We start from the raw sequence: 23,825 nt of genomic DNA on the forward strand, positions 1-23,825 counted from the left end.
AGCTATTTTCTCAGCTAGGGAAGTCTGTGCATTTGTCTCCTGAAGGTAGAGGTTTCAGTGATCCACAGACCGTGTTGGAAAGTGCTGGTTTTAGTGGTGTCTTGTAGATCATTAAAGACAATTACCCTAAATTAACGTTTATATAAAAATAAATATATGCATTAAAATCGATTAATTGCCAAAAAGAACTGTAATTAATTTAATGATGATTTGCTATTTCATAATTGTTTGTCGTAAGTACTATATCTAGTGAAGTAGGTAATTATGGGTTTATATCTTACTTTCTTGCTTTATTGCAACAAAATCTGTATGCCGGAAAATAATAATAATAGTAACGAATTCAAGTCATTTGATAGTTGAACGTTTATGAGGTAATAAAACAACAAAACACGAAATTCATAACTTTGTAATTGAATTTAAAGTAATAGCCATGCCATATACAGAAGTATAACAAAATTAAGTATTCTAGTTATGTGTTTTCTAAAATATGAATAATTTATTTTGTACTAAATTTGGAGAGTTTGCAAACAATTATATAGTTATTACATGATTTAGGATTGAATAGATTTAGAACTTAAATGAGATTTATTCAATATGCTTGATGAAAATCATTTATTATTAACATAATACAAAAGTTTATTTTTAAATTTTTTCTACAATTCAACCCGTTCTGAATCGTTTGAGATCAAAATTTGGAAAGGTATGTGGTCAACCACATACTTTTTGTCGACATTTTCTTTAAACCGTCTGGACGATTTCAAATATTTAAACGCCATCAATAATAAAATTCGTTAAGGAGACTCGCTTTGATTAATTTTGCGCGACGATAAAATACATTTTAATTATTTGCAGTTTTTGAACTATTTTTTTTTACATTTAGCCTGTTTTTATTTTATTTATCAAACTCGAATTGTAACATAATATCTATGTAAAACAATCATCAAAAAACGATAAGTGTGTTCTTATCGAAAATTGTAATAATAAAATTCCTCAAATAGAGATGGGTTAACTGTTTGGGTTGCCATCTATACAGTAGTTAATCCAAAACATCACAATAGTTTATAAGAAGTTGTTTCACAATTGACTATTATTTGCAAAAATATTTTTAATAGTCGGGTAGAGATACCTAGCAATATCTCAAAAACAAGTAAAGTTAAGAATATTTTAACAATATTTGGAAGTAGAGGGAAAAAGATGTATAACCAGCCATTTGATTCTTACGATGCTCAACAGTTTTATTATATAATCTCTATAAAAGCTTACACGTGGATGCGGTAAGAAGGATTCATTAAACCTTAAGCCTGACAAAGTTGTAAACAATAAAAAATAGTATATAAAAGAGTGAACAATTTTATAAGAGGTGAATTACATAAGTAGTTCTTTCAACTCCACTGATGAATATTTCGGATGAAATACCAGATCAAAATAATATACAGTAATATATCATGTAAAATTTATATTTCGCATGAGTTAAATAATTTAGCTATTATTTTGTGAAATCCATTTAAAATTAAAAATAAGGCATCATTCCTGTTTGCCCCCTGGCCGTCCCATTTTACCCCGCCTATGGGATGAAAAGGGGCAGATGACAAATTTTCGACAAATAGTAAAAAGGCACAATGTACAATGATGAATTAGCTTATATGTGTTATTTTTTGTGATTTAATTGGCTTAGTTTTCACAATATGATTTCTCAAAGTTATTTTCTCAAATTAGATCTCTGTGTCTCACTCTGGTTTTGAATAACAATAATATAGTGTTTCAGTTTTTGAAGTCTTTCGAAACATAGTTTTAACATGGTAACTTTTAGATTAATTTAGTAAACAATGTGTCAAAAAAAGTTTTGCCAAAATTCCTGGAAAAACACTGTTTTTTATGTTACACATATATGACTGACATAGCTAGGGCTTCCAATACCGTACTAAAATCTGAATACCGGTATTCGATATTTGAAATTTTTAATACCGGGATCCCGGTATTATGAATGAAAAATTTACTAGTCATATTTTTATTTACCGCAGTTGTTATATTGACATATTAACATTATTATTGTTCTAAAATTGTTAACATTATTATTGTTCTAATTATTTCATTACATAGAGAATAGGAGTAGATATATACAAAAAAAACGTGCAAATAAACAATCATATATTAACTTGTATGTTACATTTTACATTTAATAGGCTCGTATGGAGTTATATTTTTAAAGAAAAAAAAAACAAATTCAATTATTAGCTTATATTTTGTTTATTAAAATATGCTTTTAAAAAATATAAAGAATCAATTGTTTTATCTTCAAGCGGCGACCGAATTTTAGTACAGATATAACAAGCTGAAAACTTTTGTTCTCATTCTACATTTGTCGGCACAATTGTCATAAAGAAATAATCCGAGTACATTATAGGTGGATATGAGTTAGTACTTGCAAGAGTTAGTATAGTGTATTTATGTTATAATAAAATCATCATTAGATATCAGCACATCACATAGACTTATAGAAATTTATTGTATTTTCTGATTATCTAATAAATAAATAAAATAATTCTATATGAACGATTTCTAAGGATCTACGACGTACGCATAAGAGGTCATCCTCCGCTAAGACCAATAATTTGACTTGTAAATTTTCGTTATCATGAAATAATAAATAAATACGAATGATTGATAGGATATAGATATTCAATATAGAGAATTATAACGTGTCGATTGTATATTTTATTTAAAAATCATTGATAACGAATTAAATATGAGGACAATGCACGTGGACGACTAATAATTTTTATAAATGGGTTTCATTCATTTGGTCCTAATATAATATATAAACATTCGCTTTATCTTGCCGATGTGTCATACTCAATAATATGTGTAATGCACATACACAGTGTGAAACTTGTGAATGTGTGTTGCGTAAGTTCATTTTTCAACAAAATACTGCTAATCCCGAAATACCGGTATTTTTGGTATCAATACCGGTATTGAATACCGGACAAAAATCGTCCGGGATCCCGGTATTCGGGATCACGGAATCCCGGTATTGTAAGCCCTAGACATAGCCCTTCTATAATTTTTTTTCAACAAGCATTGTCAGTCTAATATGTTAGCCAAGACATTTCCAAGTTTTGTTCCTGATAGGCCAAGCGTTCGAAACATATTGCAAATGTATAGTTTGCGTCGGACATCTGTAATTGGCGTGGCTTCTTACCAAATTACGTAAGTTCGACATATATATTCGATACGACTCAAGTAGAACATCTTAGCGTTAGGCACATATGACTGACATAGAGATCAACGTGTTAATTGAAAATGGCAAGAAATTCCTTAAATATGTACTGCGTGAAATTCATAACTCTCTAGTGTAAAAAAAATATTCATTATTTTTTCTTGAAATATCTTAAATGCAGAAATATTCTATTCATTTCTGAATAAACTTAAAATGCACACGAAGAGAACCATAACGACATAACGAATTGCTGATAGCATTTAATATGGTTTAATCATACTATTACTTTAACTTAATTCGTTCATTCGAACAAGAAGTTTCCGCGAGGCGAGAGCGAAGCGAACCCATTCTATCGCCGCTCCGGTCTTTCGCCTTTTGTGTTACGGAGTTTTACCGTGCACAATGAGTATTTTCCACAGTGAGCTGTAGTTAATTAAGAGAAATATTAAAAAGACGAATTAATAATGCCACCATGTTGATTTATTATGCTTGGTAAAATTAATTTATATGATATAATTTGTTAGTGTTTCGAGAACAAGCTGCTGGATAATATACTATGACAGTAAACTACGAACTTGAACAAACTTCACGGTACTTATGTATTTCGTATGGTGTATTTTAGGTTGTAAATTCTATTCGTGCAGATTAAATGAATTTTACTATACCAGAGTTATTGTTCAATTTCTATATTGCACTTGCAAAATCGATATCAGTCTTGTGCCATATGTATCACATTACTTATTAACTTTCTGTAGGGTAAGTTATAGTAATCGTCCAAATCATGAAAATGATTTTTTGCACATTTTTACGTTTCTGAATTATGTTAGCATATCTTAAGGGGGTATTCTACTGTAGAATTTTGAAAAAATCGAAAAAAATTTTTTTCCATATTTTCAAAGTTTAGTTATTCAGAAATATGACATTAAAAGGATTTTTCAAAATTACTATTATTTCCTGAGTTATAGCCGTTTTAGTGACGTGGTTTCGGTTCGGGTCCGACTTGTCTCAAAACTTTGATCGCGTTTTTGTCGGAACTACTTTTTTCGAGCTGGCGGTAAGGATATCTCGAGTTCTAATGAACCGATTTACTTCAAATTTGGAGAGGATCTTCTCTATACATCGCTTTATCGTATGGACCTTGCCCAAAACTATAACTTTTCATTTAGTATTTTTAAAAAATACGGAATTGCCAAAAAAACATGAAAAAAAATATTTTTTTTTTCAAACTGCCGCCATTCGAACAAAAACAATTTTTTTTACTTATCCAAGGTTCATACGATAGCGGCATCTATTATAATTAAGAATCCATCTATTTTTTATGTTTCAAATCACCAGGAGGGTTGGAATCATGTACGCCAGGACACCCTCTTTTTTTGGGAACCTCCACTTTGACTGCTCATAACTTTGTGAATTTTATTTTTTTTTTAATAATTTTTTGATGTAATAATAAAATATCAATAAACAAATGATAAAAAAAATCGATAGTAAAAATATTATTTGTTCCCTTTATACAGCGCTTCAAAAACCGGGCGAAATTCATGACTCTAAAGTAGAATACCCCCTTAATAAAAATGGATGTGTGTATATGATATGTATGTATGAATACAATTTTTCGTTGGCGTTTTCGGGAGCACCGTTCAACTGATTTGAATTATTTAAAAGCATTCGGTCCCTATCGATTAGGAGACGTGCTGATTAGTTTTTTGGCCAAAGTTCGTCCAACCGTTTTGTAGATTCAGAGCAAGGAGCTCAGAAAATGGAAATTAAGTTTGTCTTCTAACCTTCAAACCTTCTAACCTTCAAAAAGTTTCAAAATTTTCAAAAAAAAAAAAAAAAAATCAACAAGTTTTCAGAAAATCACTATTTTTTAAAACAGGCTATTTTTCAATATTCAAATTTTTCTAATATTTTCAAAATTTTCAATCAAGTCTAATTTTCAATCAATCTAATTTTTATTTTCTGAGATTTTAAAAACTTTAAATTACAGTACAGAAAGTTACAGTAATTTAACTTAATACACGATATCTTGTACCACTAACTTACAAATAATACATAAATACATAGTGATTGAATTAAAATCTAAGTAGCATAAGTTCAAAATTAATTTAAATTTTATTACAGTTATCAAATAAAAAATTTGTTGCAAAATGTGTATAGAAATTGAGTAATATTAAATTTCTATTGAAAGTAGACGAAAAGTTTCGTGCAGATTGCAGTATATGTACGATGCAAGTTAATTTTACAATCATCTGCTCTATATTAATTTTGCGTATAAGTTTTTGAAAACGACGAGATTGTTTTGTTGTTTGAAGACTTTCTGTCTATTTTAGTATATTATAAATAGATTATAGGTAAGTACATTTTATGTATGTATGTATGTATGTTTTATGTAGCGCAAATGTGTGCACGTATGCTTTAATAAAAATTTTCTGCATCATCTTAAGAGATCATCATTACTGCATCAATTGATCGGTCAGTTCACATAATATTCGATCAGTATTGGCATTGTAAAGTATGTTAAGAGCAAAACTTACATATAAATATATATGTACATACATACAAACATACATTCATGTATTGGGATTTAATTGTGAATCACAGCTTGTGACTACCAATTCCACGCAGTTTCATCAAATTTTCAAACCTTTCATTTTACACATGAGATACTTGTTGATATTTAAATATATGAAAAAAAACTTGATTAAAAATTTTGCTAGCTCGAATGTCGAAATTCTTGAACAATGATTTCTTCAGCAAATTATCTTCAATTGACCCAAGGGATCAGTATTGCAAAGTGCCTCAATGACCAAACACATTGAACCACCATAATATATGCATATCATATTGGAGCACAACTAGTATAACCGCCTAAAAAAAGGTGATTTTTGGGAATTTATATAAAAAAAACTACTTTATCAATAATTTCAAAATTTTAGGAATATATTTATACATGTTTTGAGAATACATAAAATGAACTACAATAAAAAAAATAAATCAAAAATTGACAAAATGGCGGCGTTTTAAAAAAAAAGTCGAATTTTACCCAAAATTTTGGTCGTTTTTTGACTGCCAAATTTCGATTTTTGATCCGATCAAAAAATCGATAGTTCATTTTACGGAGAACTATATTCAGAACATGTAAAAAAAAAATGATAGTGATCGGATCATTCGTTTTTGAGTAATCACTGCAGCAAATTCGAAAAATGCTGTTTCGAGAAAAACGCGTTTAAAGATAAAATGATCGTTGTACTATATACTATATGTATACTTTTTAAATGGCTGTAACTCAAAAACTATTTGAGATATCGATTTGAAATTTCAATATGTTATTTTTAAAGGTGTAATCTACCGAAATATGAAAAAACAAAAATCGAAAATTTCACACTAGTTGTGCCCCTTAAACCAGCATAATAACTTAATTGTTTATAATATAATATTCATATCATATTAAATCAGCATAATAAATTAATTGTTTATATAGGTGGAAAAAAAGTCCAATTTGACATTGTGCAATTTTAATGGAAAAATCAAACCAATTATACAACAATAAATAACACATAACAAACGAACAACAATCTGACTATACATTCAGTAAAACTTCCAGCTAATCCATAATTGTACAAAAAAGTTTTGCTGTTTTTCAAAAAATTAACTCCGTACGTAAACACGTACTTTGTGTTAGTTTTAATTTTAAATATATTTTGCGAAATAATAGCTACATTATTTAATCAATGCAAAATATAAATTTCATGGAAACATTTTTCACAGAGATAAAACTGCATATAACCTTGATCTAGTATTTTGTCAGGAAAATTCATTAGCCGAGTTCGTATAACTGTTTAATCAATTTACCTCTTGTAAAATTACTTCTTTACCTTTTTGTTTAATCATAAATGAAACAATGGGTAATATTGTGGAAAATTATGCAAGATAAATATGTCTTATTTATATACATACATGTTCATTGTTTAAGAAAAACATAGTTAAAACTAGCTGTAAGTGGCAATTAAGGCATCGTGTCTTAAGGGGGTCTCCTCATCAGTTGCTTACAAAAAAAGGGATTTTTCAGTATTTTTTTTGAACATGAAAACAACAAGAGAAACAAAAGATCTTTTGCATAGTTTTGAACACGTATTTATTCAACAAAATAAAATTTATTGTATGTCAAAATAAATAAAAATGGCTGATTTATAAACAATCTTGCGCAGCAGCTCGCGATTGACAACTCAAACTCCGTGCAAGGTACAGCCTGTAATTTTTATCTGAAACTAAAAATGGAAATACTTCTTTATTCAGAAGGCTTTTCTGCACATCATAGACTATTATGGTGGCTCAAAGTTGAAATTTAAACATTTTTAACATTTTTTAAAAAAAGTACTGGTTTTTTAGGGCTTTTTTAAGGAGTAATTGCGTTAACAACATTGTAAAATGAAAATTTTCAATACATGTTTTTAGTTCAATCTATGGACAATAAAATTATCTAAAAAACGGTGTCTTACTTGTATATGTAGCTTTTATGGTTCATTTTTAATCGTGCACGGAATTTTACAAAAATCGGTTTTCGGAAAATAAGCTTTAAAGTTGCGCGGCTTGACTGGCGCTTGCCCACGCGCGACTCTACTCGGACCTGTAAATCCTAAACTAGTTTGAGTTGGACTCTCAAACTTTGCAAGAATATTCTTAAATAATTAATCTAACGATTGAAGCAAAAATAAAAAAATCGATTTTTTGAAACTGACTGATGAGGAGACCCCCTTAAGGCAAATTGCTGGAACTTTCCGTACCGTAACGAAATGTTCAAGGAATACTGAATGTTTTCAAATAGATTATTATAAATTTTGTAACATTGTCAAATATTTAGATTTATATAAACTGAATTGCAAAGTTCAAATTATTTGTTTAAAGTATATTAGAAATTTAGTCCGAATTAGAAATAAAATCTGAATTATTTTCGATATACAAAAAAACTAAAAAAAAAATTACAATTTTTTTTTTCCAAAATCAATTATTTTGTTAAAACAAGCTGAAAGTTCTTTGAATCATTTGGACGCTTAGTTCTCTCAAAAACTGCCATTTTTTGCACATTTAGCTCTGTATCTTCGAAATGGCTGGGCCTGCCATTGCCAAAAACTAACAATCACTTCTCCCAATCATTACTAATTGAATATTTTTAGATCATTTAAATCGGATGCTCCGTTCTCTCAAAAACTCGATTTCTATTTTCTGCACTCTTTGCTCTGTATCTCCGTAACGGCTGGACCTGCCTTTGCCAAAAACTAATCAGCACATCTCCCTATCAATGAGAATCGAATGTTTTTTGAACCATTCAAATCGGTTGATCCGTGCGCCCAAAAACGTGGGCGAAAAATTGTATCGATACATACATTCACACACACACACACATCCATTTTTTCTGAGGTGTGCCAAAATGTTCAGAAACCTTCAAAACGTCGAAAAATGCAAAAATTTTCAATTTCGATTATCGATCCATTACAATAACTTACCCTATGGGAAGTTAATAACTTGTATTCGCTCCGAGCGTGACTGCAGCGCCCATGCAGCGCCGTAATAAATATGAACTGATTGGGGCTATCAGTGTGTGTTTTTCATGGGTTTTACATGTTTGTTAAAGAAAAAAGATATTAAATAATTGTTATAAATAATAATAAACAAGATACAGTAATGATGTGAACGCTGAATGTTTATTGAAATTATTAAATTTACTTCAACGTACTTAAAACATAGTTAAGTATAATCATTAATTAAATAAAGAAATGCAGTAAATAATTTTAAGGTTAAGTGCCTCAAAGCTTATGTCATAATCTCGGAATAGTTCTTAATAAAAACAATATAATAATGATAAATAATATTTTATCAATAGAGTAAGTAAATAATAAATTAATTTACTCATTTTTTTTCAAACACATTCAAACTAAAGACTTAGACACTATTATAAAGACATAATTTAGACATTATTATAAAGACAAGACCAAGTTGACAAGTAGGTAGGACTCAATATCTCGACCGATTCACTGCAAATGCGATCATAGGGCTTGGGAACCCACGGTGATCCATCAACACTACAAATATATATTTCGCATTATTTCAGCATTGTATTAATTAAACTGTTTGCAAAATAAACATTTTTTCGCTATGTGATAACTTTTATTTTTCTTTTAATCATAAAATTACAATTATTATATAATAAAATGTAATTAATATATAGATAATAGTTATACATAATCAATATACAATATATAAATATGTATTTTTCATTATTTCAGGCTTGTATTAATTACATTGTTTTACAAAACATTTTTTTAAGTAAGCATTAAATTTTGATAATACAACAATTTATTGACTTATAATTTTTCTTTTTGCTAAACATAACAATTTTACAACTATTCATAATACTCCAAATTGTATTTTTATAACAATAAGGTTATGATACTTACTTTATTCTTCTAACCGCTGCGATCCTTAGCTGTAGAAAATGTATAGAATTTGCAGTCACTTTTTCTGCTGGTATTTCTACAACCCACTACACAACAGATATGGTGGCTCATTTTTAATTATCTTATTTAAATTTGAAATAAATAAATATTTTATGTGTTTTTGTTTAAAATTTTGTTTATAATAGCCCCTTTTAGTGCTCCAAGTTAGCCACTACGAACGCTTCGGTCGATTTGACTTCCCCTTCCATGCCTTCGCACATAGCCAATTGAATAAATGTACTTTCTTTCTATTTTTTTTTTTCTGATTTCAAAATTTAATCTGAATAATGTGTCTTACAAATGTACTATGTACTTATTTCCTGATTCATGATTGAATCGAAATTGAAAGAATCAAAATTAAACGATTAGACGATAAAAAATTGCTCGTGACAAAATATTAACTGATTTTACTTATCGGAATGAATAAAGATAGCGGGTCGCTCGATCAGCATTTAGGTGCGTGCACATCTTTCGTTGAAAATTAGCAATCCCGGATTTCGCGAAGTAAAATATGTTCCGTTTTGCGTCGCGTGTCGGCGTTATCAACATAACGTACGCACACATAGAGATATCTTATTTCAGATATAACCCGCGAAAGCGCGTTCCAAGCTTCTTCTATTGGAAGTTGTGCTCTTTGCCATTTCGATAGATCGCTCTATGTTATCGAGTGGCATCTAACAAAAGTTTACTCCGACCCGGAACCTACCCTACCCACGACCCCTAATTCACCCCGTTTTGCGCATTTCTCACGTTCGCTTTTGGTATTTCGTTTTGACTCGCATTTTTCACGCCAGTTCCTTAACTGCGAAATGTGTTGAGATACATTAAATGAAAAATCGAATAAATCAAATTAGAAAACTACATGCTGCCGGAGCATTGGCGAGTTATCGGAGAGATGCCGAGCGGTTACATATTTGCTTTTGTTGCTCGAGAGCTTTATTTCCTGTTATGGATTTTTTTTACTTTGCACGAAGTTTTCTGTATTTGTAGAAGTTTTCGGCCTACAAGAAACGTTGTTCTAATGTACTTTTTTGGAAATTTTGTTGTTAGTATTTTGTGAACTTTATCCTTGACATTTTACTAATAAATTAATTTGTATAATAAATATATATGTTAAAACATATTGAATTTTTGTTGAAATAATTATAACGGGGCTTAAAGGTTCGCGGGTAAAAAGGTCCACCTCCGGTGCCTAGAAAATAAGTTGCTATTGGTATTTTGAGGCAAGTTACATAAAGTTCCCGATAAGTTTAAATAATCGACTTAATCAATAAAAAATAAATTAATTTATGAGTGATAAAAAGTATTCCGAGTTTCTATAAGGACTTTAATGATTTAGTATGCTTATTAAGACCAAGTACGCTATCATTATACCAAGTAAATCGTCTAATGTTAATTTTAACAAACGTCAAAAAGAACTACTCGTTTTTGTAAACTTTAATGAATTTTCAAAATTGAACTACTTATCATAAGGCTGTAATATTTTTAATATATATATATATATATATATATATATATAACATTTATAAACTAAGATGATCATGAAATAATGAAATAAACAACGACAGATATAAACAACAATCAATTTAATAGTTCATAAATAATACAATACTTAACATCTCATATCGCAATTTTTAAAAATTAACTAAATCTATTCTATATCATATAATATTAAGACTTGTGTCAATATTTTACGATTGTGTTGTGTTGAATCCGTGACCGAGAGGATCGTCGAGCCAAGGATATGCAACAGGACAAGGTTGGCAGGATGTCATGTAGCGTTCTTCACCAGTGGGCATTAAGAAACGGCAGACTTTAGCGTTGTTACAGGATGGAGCGCGAACCCTCTGGCAGGAAGTGAAAGGACCTCCTTTGGATAAGGCAATTGGGTTGCGAGTCCATTCAACAACGCGGTTGGCGGATACCAGATAAACATCGGGCAACGTTTGAAGGTAGTCCAAGAATCTTGAAAAGGAAAAAAAAGAATTATTATGGAAAAAAAGTATAAAACTAGTGGGGCGCATGGCATCGTGCCTTAAGGCAAAATGCTGGAACTTTCCGTACCAAAAATTATTATTTTTTTTAAAAACGATTAACATCGTTGAAAAAAATTTTACTTCGATAAGATTTTTGAGAAACTATAAATTTGACGAAAAATTACTTTTTTTTGAAAAAATGTTTTCTTTATTTTGATATAATTTGGAAATTTTGAACTTTTTTTCAAAGCAATCGTACTGCTTTAACTGCATAGAGACAAAATGTCAAAGCGCGTAAGCGCCGCGTCGCCGTCTAACGGATAAACATTGGTACGGAACCCATAGGAATATGTAAACAAAATTTATACTTATTATTAAAATCTCTGTAAAGTATTTGATAATTTAATGTGCATATGTCTAATGATCATTTTTAACCGCCAAATGGCATTTCTTTTTTACTTCTTTTACTAGCTCTCTAAAACCGCTAAACCTGCCTCCATGAAAATTTAATCAATTCATTTTGTCAATACAAGTAACATGTTTTTTGAATTATTACAATCGGACGCTCCGTTCTCTTAAAAACCGAGTTACCATTTTTGGCACTTTTTGCCCCGTATCTTCGAAATGGCTAGACCTGCCTTCGCCAAAAACGAATCAGCACGTCTCCTTATCAATACGAATCGAATGTTGTTTGAATTATTCAAATCGCTTCATCCGTGTTCCCGAAATCGTCGACAAAAATTTGTATCCGCACACACATACACACACATATATCCATTTTTTCTAAGGTATGCCAAAATGTTCAGAAGGTTTTGAAACGTAAAGATATATAAACATTTTCATTTTCGATTTTTTTGCGATTACTATAAGTTGACCTACGGGAAGTTAAAAAAAAAGCTTCCATTACTGTGTGTAATTAAAAATGCATCTGCAATTAAAAAATGAAGGTGCTAAATGTATAAATGTAAATACGAAAAATAACATATGAAGACGTTAAACTTTTATTTCACCTATTAAATGTGCAAAACCGAGTTCTATACATCAAAGTGTATTGTTTAGAGTTCATTTAACAGTAATGAGAACTGCTATATGTTTTATGGGCTGTTTTGGATACAAACTATTTATAGGTAAAACGCTATTATAAAGCAATTCATTGATTGCCTAACTAACTGATATATACTTCATCAATTCTCGTACAGTAAGTTATAGTATTAGCAAAACAATTCAAAATGGGAATTTTTGCACATCCTTACGTTTCAAAATCCTCTGAATCTCTTATCATATTGCTATCTATATTTCCAAGTGAAAATCGTTGTCACTGCTGCCTGACAACAGGCTGCTCGAAGTGGATTTCGAACCCGGGACCTCTGAAACAAGTCCCGTCGCTCTTAACCGCTTACCTACGGGCGAGCCTACTAAACATATGCACATCAAATCAAAAATTTTAAAGATATTTCAATAATAAGTACAAATTTTGGTTACGTTTCTATGGGTTTTGTTCCAATGTTTACATTTGTTATGGTTGGTTACAATGTTCACATTTCTATGGGTTACGTACCAAAATTTATAATTTTTAACCGTTAGACTGAGATGGGGCGCTTACGCGTTTGATATTTAGTCTCTAAAACAGCTATGCAGCATATCATAGTAGAAAAAAATTGAAAAAATATCAAGATTATCATAAAAAATCTATTTTTTTTAAATTTTTCAAAATGAAAATAAAAGGTCTCAATGCACAATGCACTATTAGTCTTTTATATATTTTACTGCACTTACTTGTTGTAAGCCCTGAAATTAACTTCTCTGGATGCAAACCATCCGGTACGAACGAAGACACTGAATGGAGCCTTGTTGGTGTGGTAACTATTGTTGAAGTTGGTTACCATCCAACGTACAATTTCATCTTCTTCATCGGGGCTGCAAATTAATAACTAAATTATTTTATGAAAAATAGTAAACATGTAAAATTTTCATTAATTATAAGTGTAATGTCAACTTCTGTTCTAATTATAAAATGGGCTATAATTCATTTTATTTTTTATATAAATTGCTCTTGAACTATAAAAATTAAATTGCGATTTTATTATTGCGTATTTGCAAAATCTTCGAAATCTTTTTAGTGAAATTCATGCTGTAGTTAAAATCAATATAAAAATATATCGGTTTTACATTTTCTGTCATTTATCGACTACTCACATATTTGCGCAAGAGTCGACTGATACGCATGGAGTTCCGGACTTGTCCAACCATGTCAACAAAGGATGCTCCCAAGCTTTAGGCATGAAAGCAGTCGGGCAGTTACCGTATTCACATTCCTGACTCGATCTATATTGCAAATTGTATGGCCACAGACCGGGAGAAGTGTATTTTTTTGTGGTCCATGTGTAGTCGTATGTCAGATTCAACTGAATTAAAGCAAGGAAGCTGTTGTTTCCTGCAAAAGCAATTCCGATATGAATTATTTTTTTCTGCAATGGTATGTTGATGTGTTAGATTTTAATTATTTACCAGATAATTCAAGGTATGGAACTCTCAATCCTGTGATGTTACTAGCTGTGACATTTGCAAAATGAGCCAATTGCTCCCTTTGACCTCCGAATTCTCTTTTCAATACATCGACCGATGCGTATCTCCAGTAGTCGCTCAATGGTGTGTTTCTGTTGAAAACAAAATTGAATTAAAATTAAATACTACAGTAAATTTTGTAAATTCTATTTCATGATGTATTAATTAAATTATATAAACATTTTTTTTTATATATATTTATTAAAAGCAATCAAAAATTATAAATTTCTATGAGCTATTATGCTAAGTAAATATATATATATATATATATATATATATATATATAACTAATAAAACTATTACGAAATAATACTAAAAAAAAGTTTAGTAAAACCGTTGGAATAATCATTTCCATTGTCAATTATGCAAATTATTTTTAAACATATACATAAATTACTCTAAAAACTAAAACATGTTTTATTTGTTCTACAAGCTTATGTTTATATAGATGTAATACTAACTGATTAAAACCGTATCTAAATAATTTTTGGGACTATGCTTTCACAGTACAATGTGTGTGAGGCCCATTTTTTCACTTTATTGCTCATATCAAAATTAATTTAACATAAAATGACTTATTGTCAGAGCCTTTTATTCGCTAATTTCCTGTAGGGCACAAGGGTCAAATTTGACTTTAGGCAATTAAACTGCCTAAACCAAATGAACTTCATCACAATACATAACACGTATCAAACAAGCAACTATTGAGCCATGTTCAATCAAATTTTCAGTTATTTTTTGATCTTAAAAATAAGAAACAGATTCATTGTATTATTTTTGATACTGAAGAAATTTTACGAAATAATTGCTACATTATTCATGTAAATGAAGGAACATGAATTTCAAGGATACATTTTTTACAGAAACCATGATCTGGTATTTCGTTTGTCAGCAGTATTTGAATACCTATTCATTATATTTCTCTTGTAAAATTGTTTGTTTTAATTTAATTTAGTTTTAAATATTTAAAAAAAAAATAGCCTGATGATGTGAGTCAAATTGATTTGCGCCTATAATAACTTCTATGAATTTATTGAATACATTTACATTGAATACAGTAACATCAAACATCATACTCTTATTCACCTATTATTGAATGAAATATAAATTCTGAATTCACTTGGAACCATTTGTTTGAACAAACCATTTTAAATTAGTTATCTGAATGAGAATTTATTCATGTGAATAATTTATTTTTTACTTACGTAATGGAACGAAGACCCAATTCGTGACCGTAGCTCCATAGAGCGTTTACTCTTTCGTAATCTGTGTACTCATGAGAAACAAAGAATGTGAAGGCTGCTGAACAATTGTCGCGGTTCTTACGTCCGCGGAAACTTCCCTCGGCGTAGTGGTAGCTCTGCAGAGTTACTGCGTCATCGAATGTAACAACTACAAACTGAAAATTATATATTTTTTTATTATTTTCAATAGCAATCAGAATGCAGTACAATTTCATGAACTATTTGGCTTAAAACATTCACTCGCACGCATACACAAACACTTTCAAACATACATATAAGTTATTGTGATAAACTTTGGCTATGTTATGATGGTTAAAATGTCAAAATGTAAAAAAAATATTAAGAACAATCAGAACAATAATTACATTCTATGAGTTATTTTCAAAGACATTAACTAAGTAAAACTATAAATAGTAGTTGCTCCAGTGGGTATTTACTATTAGATAGAATTCTACTGGATCCAGTTAATTATAGTTCAGTTAATATTTTATCAATAATTGGAAAATCACTCAAATAAGTGTATTCAACAATACTGTTCACGTATGCAAAGATATGGTAGTGCTAAAAGTCTTCAATATTATCATTGGGCAGTTTCTTCTACAGTTTACTTGAAATATGATTTAGATATATGACACATTAGCTAAAACATGACATTTTAATCTATTTAAACGTTATAGACTAAGCCAAATAAAAATTAACGAGGGCAAGTTTAACCATTTTACAATTACGTTGAATAAGATAACATACCCAAGAGTACCTTTTTCTAACCAAATAATACCAAGAGCTGATTATGCTAAAAACCTAGGTATGCATCTACACCGGAGGAACTAACATGGAAACACCACATTACAACAAAAATCTAAGCTATTCAATATACATTTAAGGCAATTTATTGACTCATCGGACATAATTCAAAATTAGCACTCGAAAACAAAATCTTGATTTATAAAACGATAATAATTTCTACCTGGTCATACGGAATAGAGCTTTGGGGCTGCTCTGAATGTGGCTTTGGTACAGCGGTCCCAATCAATACTACTTAGAGTGATGAAGGGTGCACCCTGACACGTGAGCAACAAAACTTTGCATAATGATATGAAGGTGGTAAATATTAACGAATTTATGAAAACAATAACCACTTATTATCACAAATTAGAAAATTAACCCAATTTATTCGTTGCTCCGCTGCTAATTACACCAGAATTAAGGAGGCTAAGAAAAAATTATGGCTAATTAACTGGATATAGTAGAATTCTATCTAATAGTTAATACCCACTGGGGCAACTACTATCTATAGTTATATTTAGTTAATGTCAATGAAAATAACTCATAGAATGTAACTAATGTTCTGATTGTTATTAATAACAAAAATAAATTTCATTTTGACATTTTAACCATCATAACATAGCTAAGTTTAGGAAAAAAAAAACATCGATAAAATTTTCATTTATCTATTCATTCTACAAGTTATTTAACTTGTTGTAGCACAAGTTCATATTGTAGCATGTAGTATTTAATTTTTTTCTAGCGGTTAGAACTACGTATTTTGTGAGTTGTGTTTGCTAACATACATTGCACCCAACAAATTACCTCTGTTCTTTGATATTTTTATGTATCATATGTGAGCTAGGGGCTCGTTGTAACAGTATTTTCTCAACTAACCCTAAGTGTGATATTTTTTTACATTATTAACGATATTTATATAACTTAGCTATCACAAAAATGTTACACATTATTAACGATTGTTACGTTTGAAACACCATAAGATATAAAAAAATTAAAATCAGTCGATAATAATAACGCAAATCAAAATATTATAATAGGTCATTTTTTATTATTTGTCAGAAATGATGGAACTGCACAGTTCTGTTTATTTCGTCGATCCGTGGGACAGCATCTGTAGCAATATTATGCATATTAATAGATTATAGTTTTGACTTATATGTGGTGCAGCAAAGATTTACTTGAGATTATATTCTATAACTTTAAACGTGCTTAGTAAAGGTTGGGATCGAACCCAGAACTAGTTTGTGCAAGCCAAATACGCGACGACTGACATGCAATTTGAACTAAGCAATTATAAAAAATACTTATTAAATTAGAAATTGAAAACGAAACAAGCAATATTTATGCTCACAATCACATTATTCATTGAACTTATGATTCAGAACGGGATATTGGGTGTTTACACATCTAACAACGTACCATGATTTGTTTTTACTTTTTTGTAAATGTGCTACGCCCAATTCATACAATTTATTGAAAGTTATTGAAATATTTTGTACTGTCATTTTTATGTTACTATAAGGTAACTTACTATAAAATCTCTAATTCGAAGTTTTTTTCACTATGATAAATATTGTATTTAGTTTTATTTGCAAGTTATAGAATCTTAATTTTTAAGGTAATTTTTTATAAAAATGAAATAATGATATGAAGTAATTTTTCTTTTGAATTAAAGAAATAATGAATTAGACGTTTCGGGAGAATTTCAACTTAATGAACAATTACTAACAGTTTTAGTGCTACGTGTTAGTGTCAATTACGACGTAATGTATTTATTATGATGAATGTGTTTTATAATGTTTAATCTCTAATGTGTCTTTAAGTACTGAAAATCACATCATATGAGGAAATTTATGGGATCAATCGTTGGTACATATTTTAGTATATATTGCACCTAAGATTTTATGCAAATATATAAACATTAAAATTAACCATCTAAAACATACACACACACTCACACACACACATACATAAGGGCTCAAATGGTTCCAAATAGATAAAAAAAACAATTCTCTGAAAGTTTTAGCTCCTAATATTAACATTTAGATAGAGCGCAATTCAATCTAAGTTTTGTATGAAAATAGCATGAAAAAATTTTCAAAAATTTTAAAAATGTTTTTAGATGTAATTTGGCGAACAAATAAATTAATAAAACTCATTCATCTGTCGCTAAGTTATTCCTAAAACATTTTTTTAAATTTTCAAAAAATTTTCCATGCTCTCTCCATACGAAGTTTGATTGAATTGCGCTCTATCTAATAAACGTTAATATTAAAAGCTAAAACTTTCAGATAATTGTTTTTTATCAATTTGGAACCATTTGAGTCCCTGGGAGCAAGGAAATTCGAAAATGACCATTTTAAGGACCACCCTAATATATATATATATATATATATATATATATATATATATATATATCTTATATATAAAATTCTTCTGTAACAATGTAAGTTTCATTAATCCTCCTAAACCAGGGGTGGGCAAATACTTTAAAGCGCGGGCCGAAATGAAATTTTTAAAATGTCTCTCCCGGGCCGGAGGTTTTGGGTGGAGTTTTTTCCCTGTCTAATTTTTTTTTGACAAAAACACTATGTATCATTTCAATTTGAATAAAATATATCACGTAATTTTTAAAGAAATATTATTATAAATAAATGGCTGTTAGATAAACCGGTCAATGAAACATTTTATTTTGTTATTTATGTTTTAACGATACAAATTATTTTATATTGACGCCCAGTTATTACAATTTAACATTTATATTGCATTTCGTAGGTATAATAGTAAATAGATTTCAAAAACGTAAAAATAAATAATTAAAGTTATTGCGAAACGTGAAATCTCAAATATTCATCTGACATTATTTCTTCAAAATTGGGTTCCAAATCACTTGTGGCAATCCTTAATACCGAGTGCAGATTTTCAGTAATTTGTGATCGATATTTATTTTTCGTGGAAACCATTAAAGAAAAAGTTCTTTCACAAATATATGTCGACGAATAATAACAATGTATTTTTGAACATAGTTAAAAAAAATGTTTGAAATGTTCGTTATTCAAAGCACTTAATTCGTTTGAGTGAAAATTTTCTTTTAGTGAATTATTTGATTGTAAGTCAATTAGTTCTAGTTGAATTTCAACAGGAGCTTCGAGAAATCGTTTAGCCAAGCCTTATTTTGCAATTCAGGAAAATCATGTAGTTTTCCTTTTATCGACAAGAAGGATACTATTTCATCATGTAAAAATTGTTCTCGAAAGGCTTACATTTCAAAAAATATGTTTCTATTCAAGACAACAGATCTCCGACACTTGTACCATGCATTATTTAACAAATTCTGTTTCAGAAAACGGTTTACAGAACTTAGCAATTTTATGTGCGATAACATAACTTGCTTTTGTGGTAGATTTCTCTATATTACTTTGTTTGGTAAAAATCAGCGTACCGCCCATTTTATTACGCCTAGTATATATACAGTACACACACAAATAATGTTGATGTCAACAAAATCTCATAAAAAAATTTAAAAAAATAAGCGTGCGGGAATTTTCAACGGGCCGGATAAAATGAGCAAAAGGGCCGGATCCGGCCCGCGGGCCGGCTTTTGCCCACCCCTGTCCTAAACTATAATTCGGATTTTCATGAATCTTCCTGAAGTTTGTTCGGGAAATTTTTTAGAATGTTTTGATTCATAGAAATATAGTTAGATTGTAGAAATAAATAGAAAAAATTACAAAAAACCGCTTATCATTGTTTGCCCTTGAAAATATATGAAGCTTAGTTTGACATTAAAAACAATTGAAAACTGTCATTTGCCAAACATTTCTATTCACTTATAGGCTAAGGCAATATTAAAATATAATAAATTCATGATTATGAATGAGGAAAATGTAATGTCTACATTATTAATGCCGAAAAGCAGCTGAGATGTGCCAAAAATTAAATTAATATAAGATGCAAATAATATAACATGCGTCTGACAGTCTTCGCATGCGTCTGACGCGCACGGCGAATCGTGTTCTCAACGTGCGCGTGGTTTGTGGATTGCTTTTGCTTGCAATAATTTTGTTTACGCACTTTGCGAACAGATTTGCCGTACGAATTCGTGCAAAGGAGACGAGCCATAAGTGATTGCGCTCAAAAATATTCAATTTGCAGTCGTTTTGCCTTACTATACTAAGCCACAATACAAAAAAAATTCTTTAGAAGTTTCATTGTGTCAAAAATTCATATGTTTGTCATTCGGTACGGAATATTTACTCAATGGAGCGCTTTCGGTCTGAACTTTTTTTACTGTTTTCCACTTCGTTTGGAATTTTGGAACTAGGTTCATCTTACTCTTCAGAAGTGAAAACAATTTAGACTCCTTTACCACTTCTCGGGTGGATGACATTTCTTTTCAGTGGTGTAATTTTACATTTTTCAAAATAACGTTGGGTATCGATAAAAGAACTAATTATAAGAGAAAAATGTTTAATGATGTTTTTCAAAAAGCAAATACTTTTCAAGTTACTGGCTACTGAAAATTTGTTTCTTTTTTGCGTTTTTCATCATTTTTTGCTAATATCTTCAAAAATATGCATTTGAACGAAAATCATGTAATGAACAAAATTATATCAAGTAAAATCTTAATAAATCGCTATTTCATAGTGTTTTAGGAACATTATTAGGCTAGATATGAAAATTGATTTTTATAGTGCTCAAAATAAGCTTTAAAATGAGTACTTCTGCGTGTAAATTGAGTAAACTATCATGCAAATAAAAGACGCATATAATGTTTTTTCATTTAAATCAAATAGTTTTTCAGTGCCATTTCCACTAAATTTATAAATAATTGTATTCCATTTAGAATTAACTTGGTTTAAGAGATCTGATGGATTCTATTAAATACCACAACTTTAGTACAAACGATTTTCAAAAAACTCATAATTTTATGAAAAAAAAACATTAAAAAAAACATCCAATTTCTCATTATAATATCTCTGAAAGAATACGTATAAAAGTATATATATATGGAAATTCGAGGTATTTTTCTGACTAATTATTGTTGTTTATTATTTTTCCATTACACAAATATTGATAGAGGTATTAATTGAGGAGTGCGCGGCTGTTCAACCAGAGGTCTTTCGATTCCTTTAACCCTTCGCCGTTTCACAATAAGAGAAGTTACGGTAAAATTTATGATAGAGAAAATTGTAGCTCATTTAATCACCTTTAAAATAGTGTATTACAAGTTCTGATAAAATCAGAATTAAAAGGGTAATAATCCAATTAATGCGATGGATGGTGACGGAGTGCAAATTGTTTTCACTTCTGAACTTAAGATAAAGATTAGGCTATTTCCAAAATATCAAGTAAATTGGAGCACAGTAAATAAATTCACAGAGCAATAATTTTGTTGATCGTAAGTTGAATAGAGCACATGTGAACAGGATTTGACAAATTATTTCACTTCAAATATAAACTTAAGCAATAATGTATATTGATTTATTGGAGAAAAAAATGTAATTTAGATATTAAAATTACTAAAAGCCAGTTAAATTATGGTACGAAAATATAAAAATTATAGGCAACATTATTGAAGAAATTATTTTGGGTAGAAAAATAAAAGGTGATATTGCACCTTTGCCGCGAATGCTATATATTAATTCTTTCTGAATTTGTTGTACTTTTTAAAAGATTTCAATTTTCAACACGTGTATCTTATGCTATGACCATAATTCACAAAGGCAGACGATAATTTTTAGTGTGATAATTTTGGAAAATAATGTTTTAGTCGTGAATAAACGAAAAATCATTCATTTATACATCCACATCTACAGGTATGACTAAAAATACTATATAACCCTTAAATGCAATAAAATAAATTGAGCTATTGGAAATAAATTTGTTCTATAAATCGCAGTGTATAATTTTTAATATACAATTGTATTGAACATTTTTTAATATTTGTTAAATGAATAATTAAAGTGTTAACTGTGGGAATTGAGAACAATCATTTTATTTGAAACAGTTCTACATTCAACATCACTCATATATTGGTGTAAGTAGTAATTCAAAAAACAGTAATTATTATTTTTAACTAAGCAGTAAATATTAGTATAAAATATTGAAAAATTGTAGACGTGGGTACAGAACGTCTGTCGGGTCAGCTAGTATATATATATATATATATATATATATATATATATGTGTGTGTGTGTTAGCAAAGTCTAGTAATCGGGCATAACTTGAATAAAAAACATGGTTTTTGTTCAAAATTTTATTTTACATTCATACGTTTCTGCTATAATTCTAGCCATCATTTAGTGGAAAAATTAGTTAATCTTAGTGTTAAAATAAAAAATTCCAATCATCCATGGTATTAAGATATGGTAATGCACTACACTATGTAATATAAACATTAAACTTGTAATTAACCAATATTTCACAAAATACTATGACTTCAACCAGTTTAGAAACAATACATATATTACACAATATCTATTTGAGTATAAGTTAGTGTTTTGTGAAGTATTGTTTAATTACATGTTTAATGTTTAATGTTTATATTAAATAGTGTAGTGCATTACCACATCTTGATACCATGGATTATTAAAATATTCTATTATAACTAAGATTAACTAAATTTTCCACTGAATGAAGGCTAGGATTATAGCCAAAACGTATGAATTTGAAAGAAATTCATGTTTTTTTATTGATGTTATGCCCGATGACTAGACTTTGTTACATTTATATACTTTGTTATATATATATATATATATATATATATATATATGTATGTATGTATGTATGTATATATGTATGTGTCTGCGTGTGTGTATACAACGGGGTACAAAGCGCTCCCTAATTTGTCTCTCATAACAATCTGTTAGTTGTACAAGTAACATCAGCGGCATTTGATCTAATTGATTCTAACCTGTGGTACATCTGACACATTGAGTCCTCCGGGTATGTCGACTCCCGAGCATCTGCAATCAGGCAACTTGCAATTCGTAGGAGGCCCATTGCAATAATCAGCCAATGGAAGATCGGTGTCATTCGAAGCGGCGGCTGCGAATTGAGCGCTGATTGCCGCCGTCGCGAGCACAAGAAAAGTCCCGATCTGCATCTCTCGGTCGATTGTAGTCAAATTGGATTCAAAACGATTCACTGACACGATTCAAATGCTACCGGGCATATTTATATATTTCCGAAGCAAACAGATATCGAAACACAGTTCTGATTTAATTACAGATAATTGGTTGTATTGCGATAATTTTTATCATTGCGCCTTTGTAGTTACTTACCTAATTGTGATATGATGTGATGGTTAGGTGAGTTCTTGGTATTTTGACGTGATATGTTAAACAACATGAATGTATGGTTCGAGTATAATTGGGAGACTGGGTGCGGATTTGCCACTTTTTTATCAGCAATAATTTTGCTAATTTACCAGTTCGCTGGGAAAAAATTAAATAAAATGGTAGTTTGAATATTTGTCTACGTGGAAATACTGAAATACCTTTAAATACAATGGATTACTCATAAAATCAAATCATAC

The 23,825-nt window shown here is 29.7% G+C and overlaps 1 protein-coding gene across 1 annotated transcript; it reads right to left on the reverse strand.

Moving 5' to 3' along the window:
- Positions 1-11,405: 11,405 nt before the first annotated feature.
- Positions 11,406-23,393, reverse strand: LOC113375456. Its single transcript, XM_026615392.1, has 6 exons — positions 23,202-23,393; positions 15,461-15,654; positions 14,199-14,347; positions 13,887-14,124; positions 13,467-13,607; positions 11,406-11,679 (listed from the first exon to the last, which is right to left on the reverse strand). Exons 1-6 carry the CDS (start codon positions 23,391-23,393, stop codon positions 11,406-11,408), a joined length of 1,188 nt encoding a protein of 395 aa, XP_026471177.1.
- Between the last annotated feature and the right edge of the window lie 432 nt (positions 23,394-23,825).

Source organism: Ctenocephalides felis, unplaced genomic scaffold (genome assembly GCF_003426905.1).
Source record: "Ctenocephalides felis isolate EL2017-DRISC unplaced genomic scaffold, ASM342690v1 CF-g0.4_SCAFFOLD_01886, whole genome shotgun sequence".
NCBI lineage: Eukaryota > Metazoa > Arthropoda > Insecta > Siphonaptera > Pulicidae > Ctenocephalides > Ctenocephalides felis.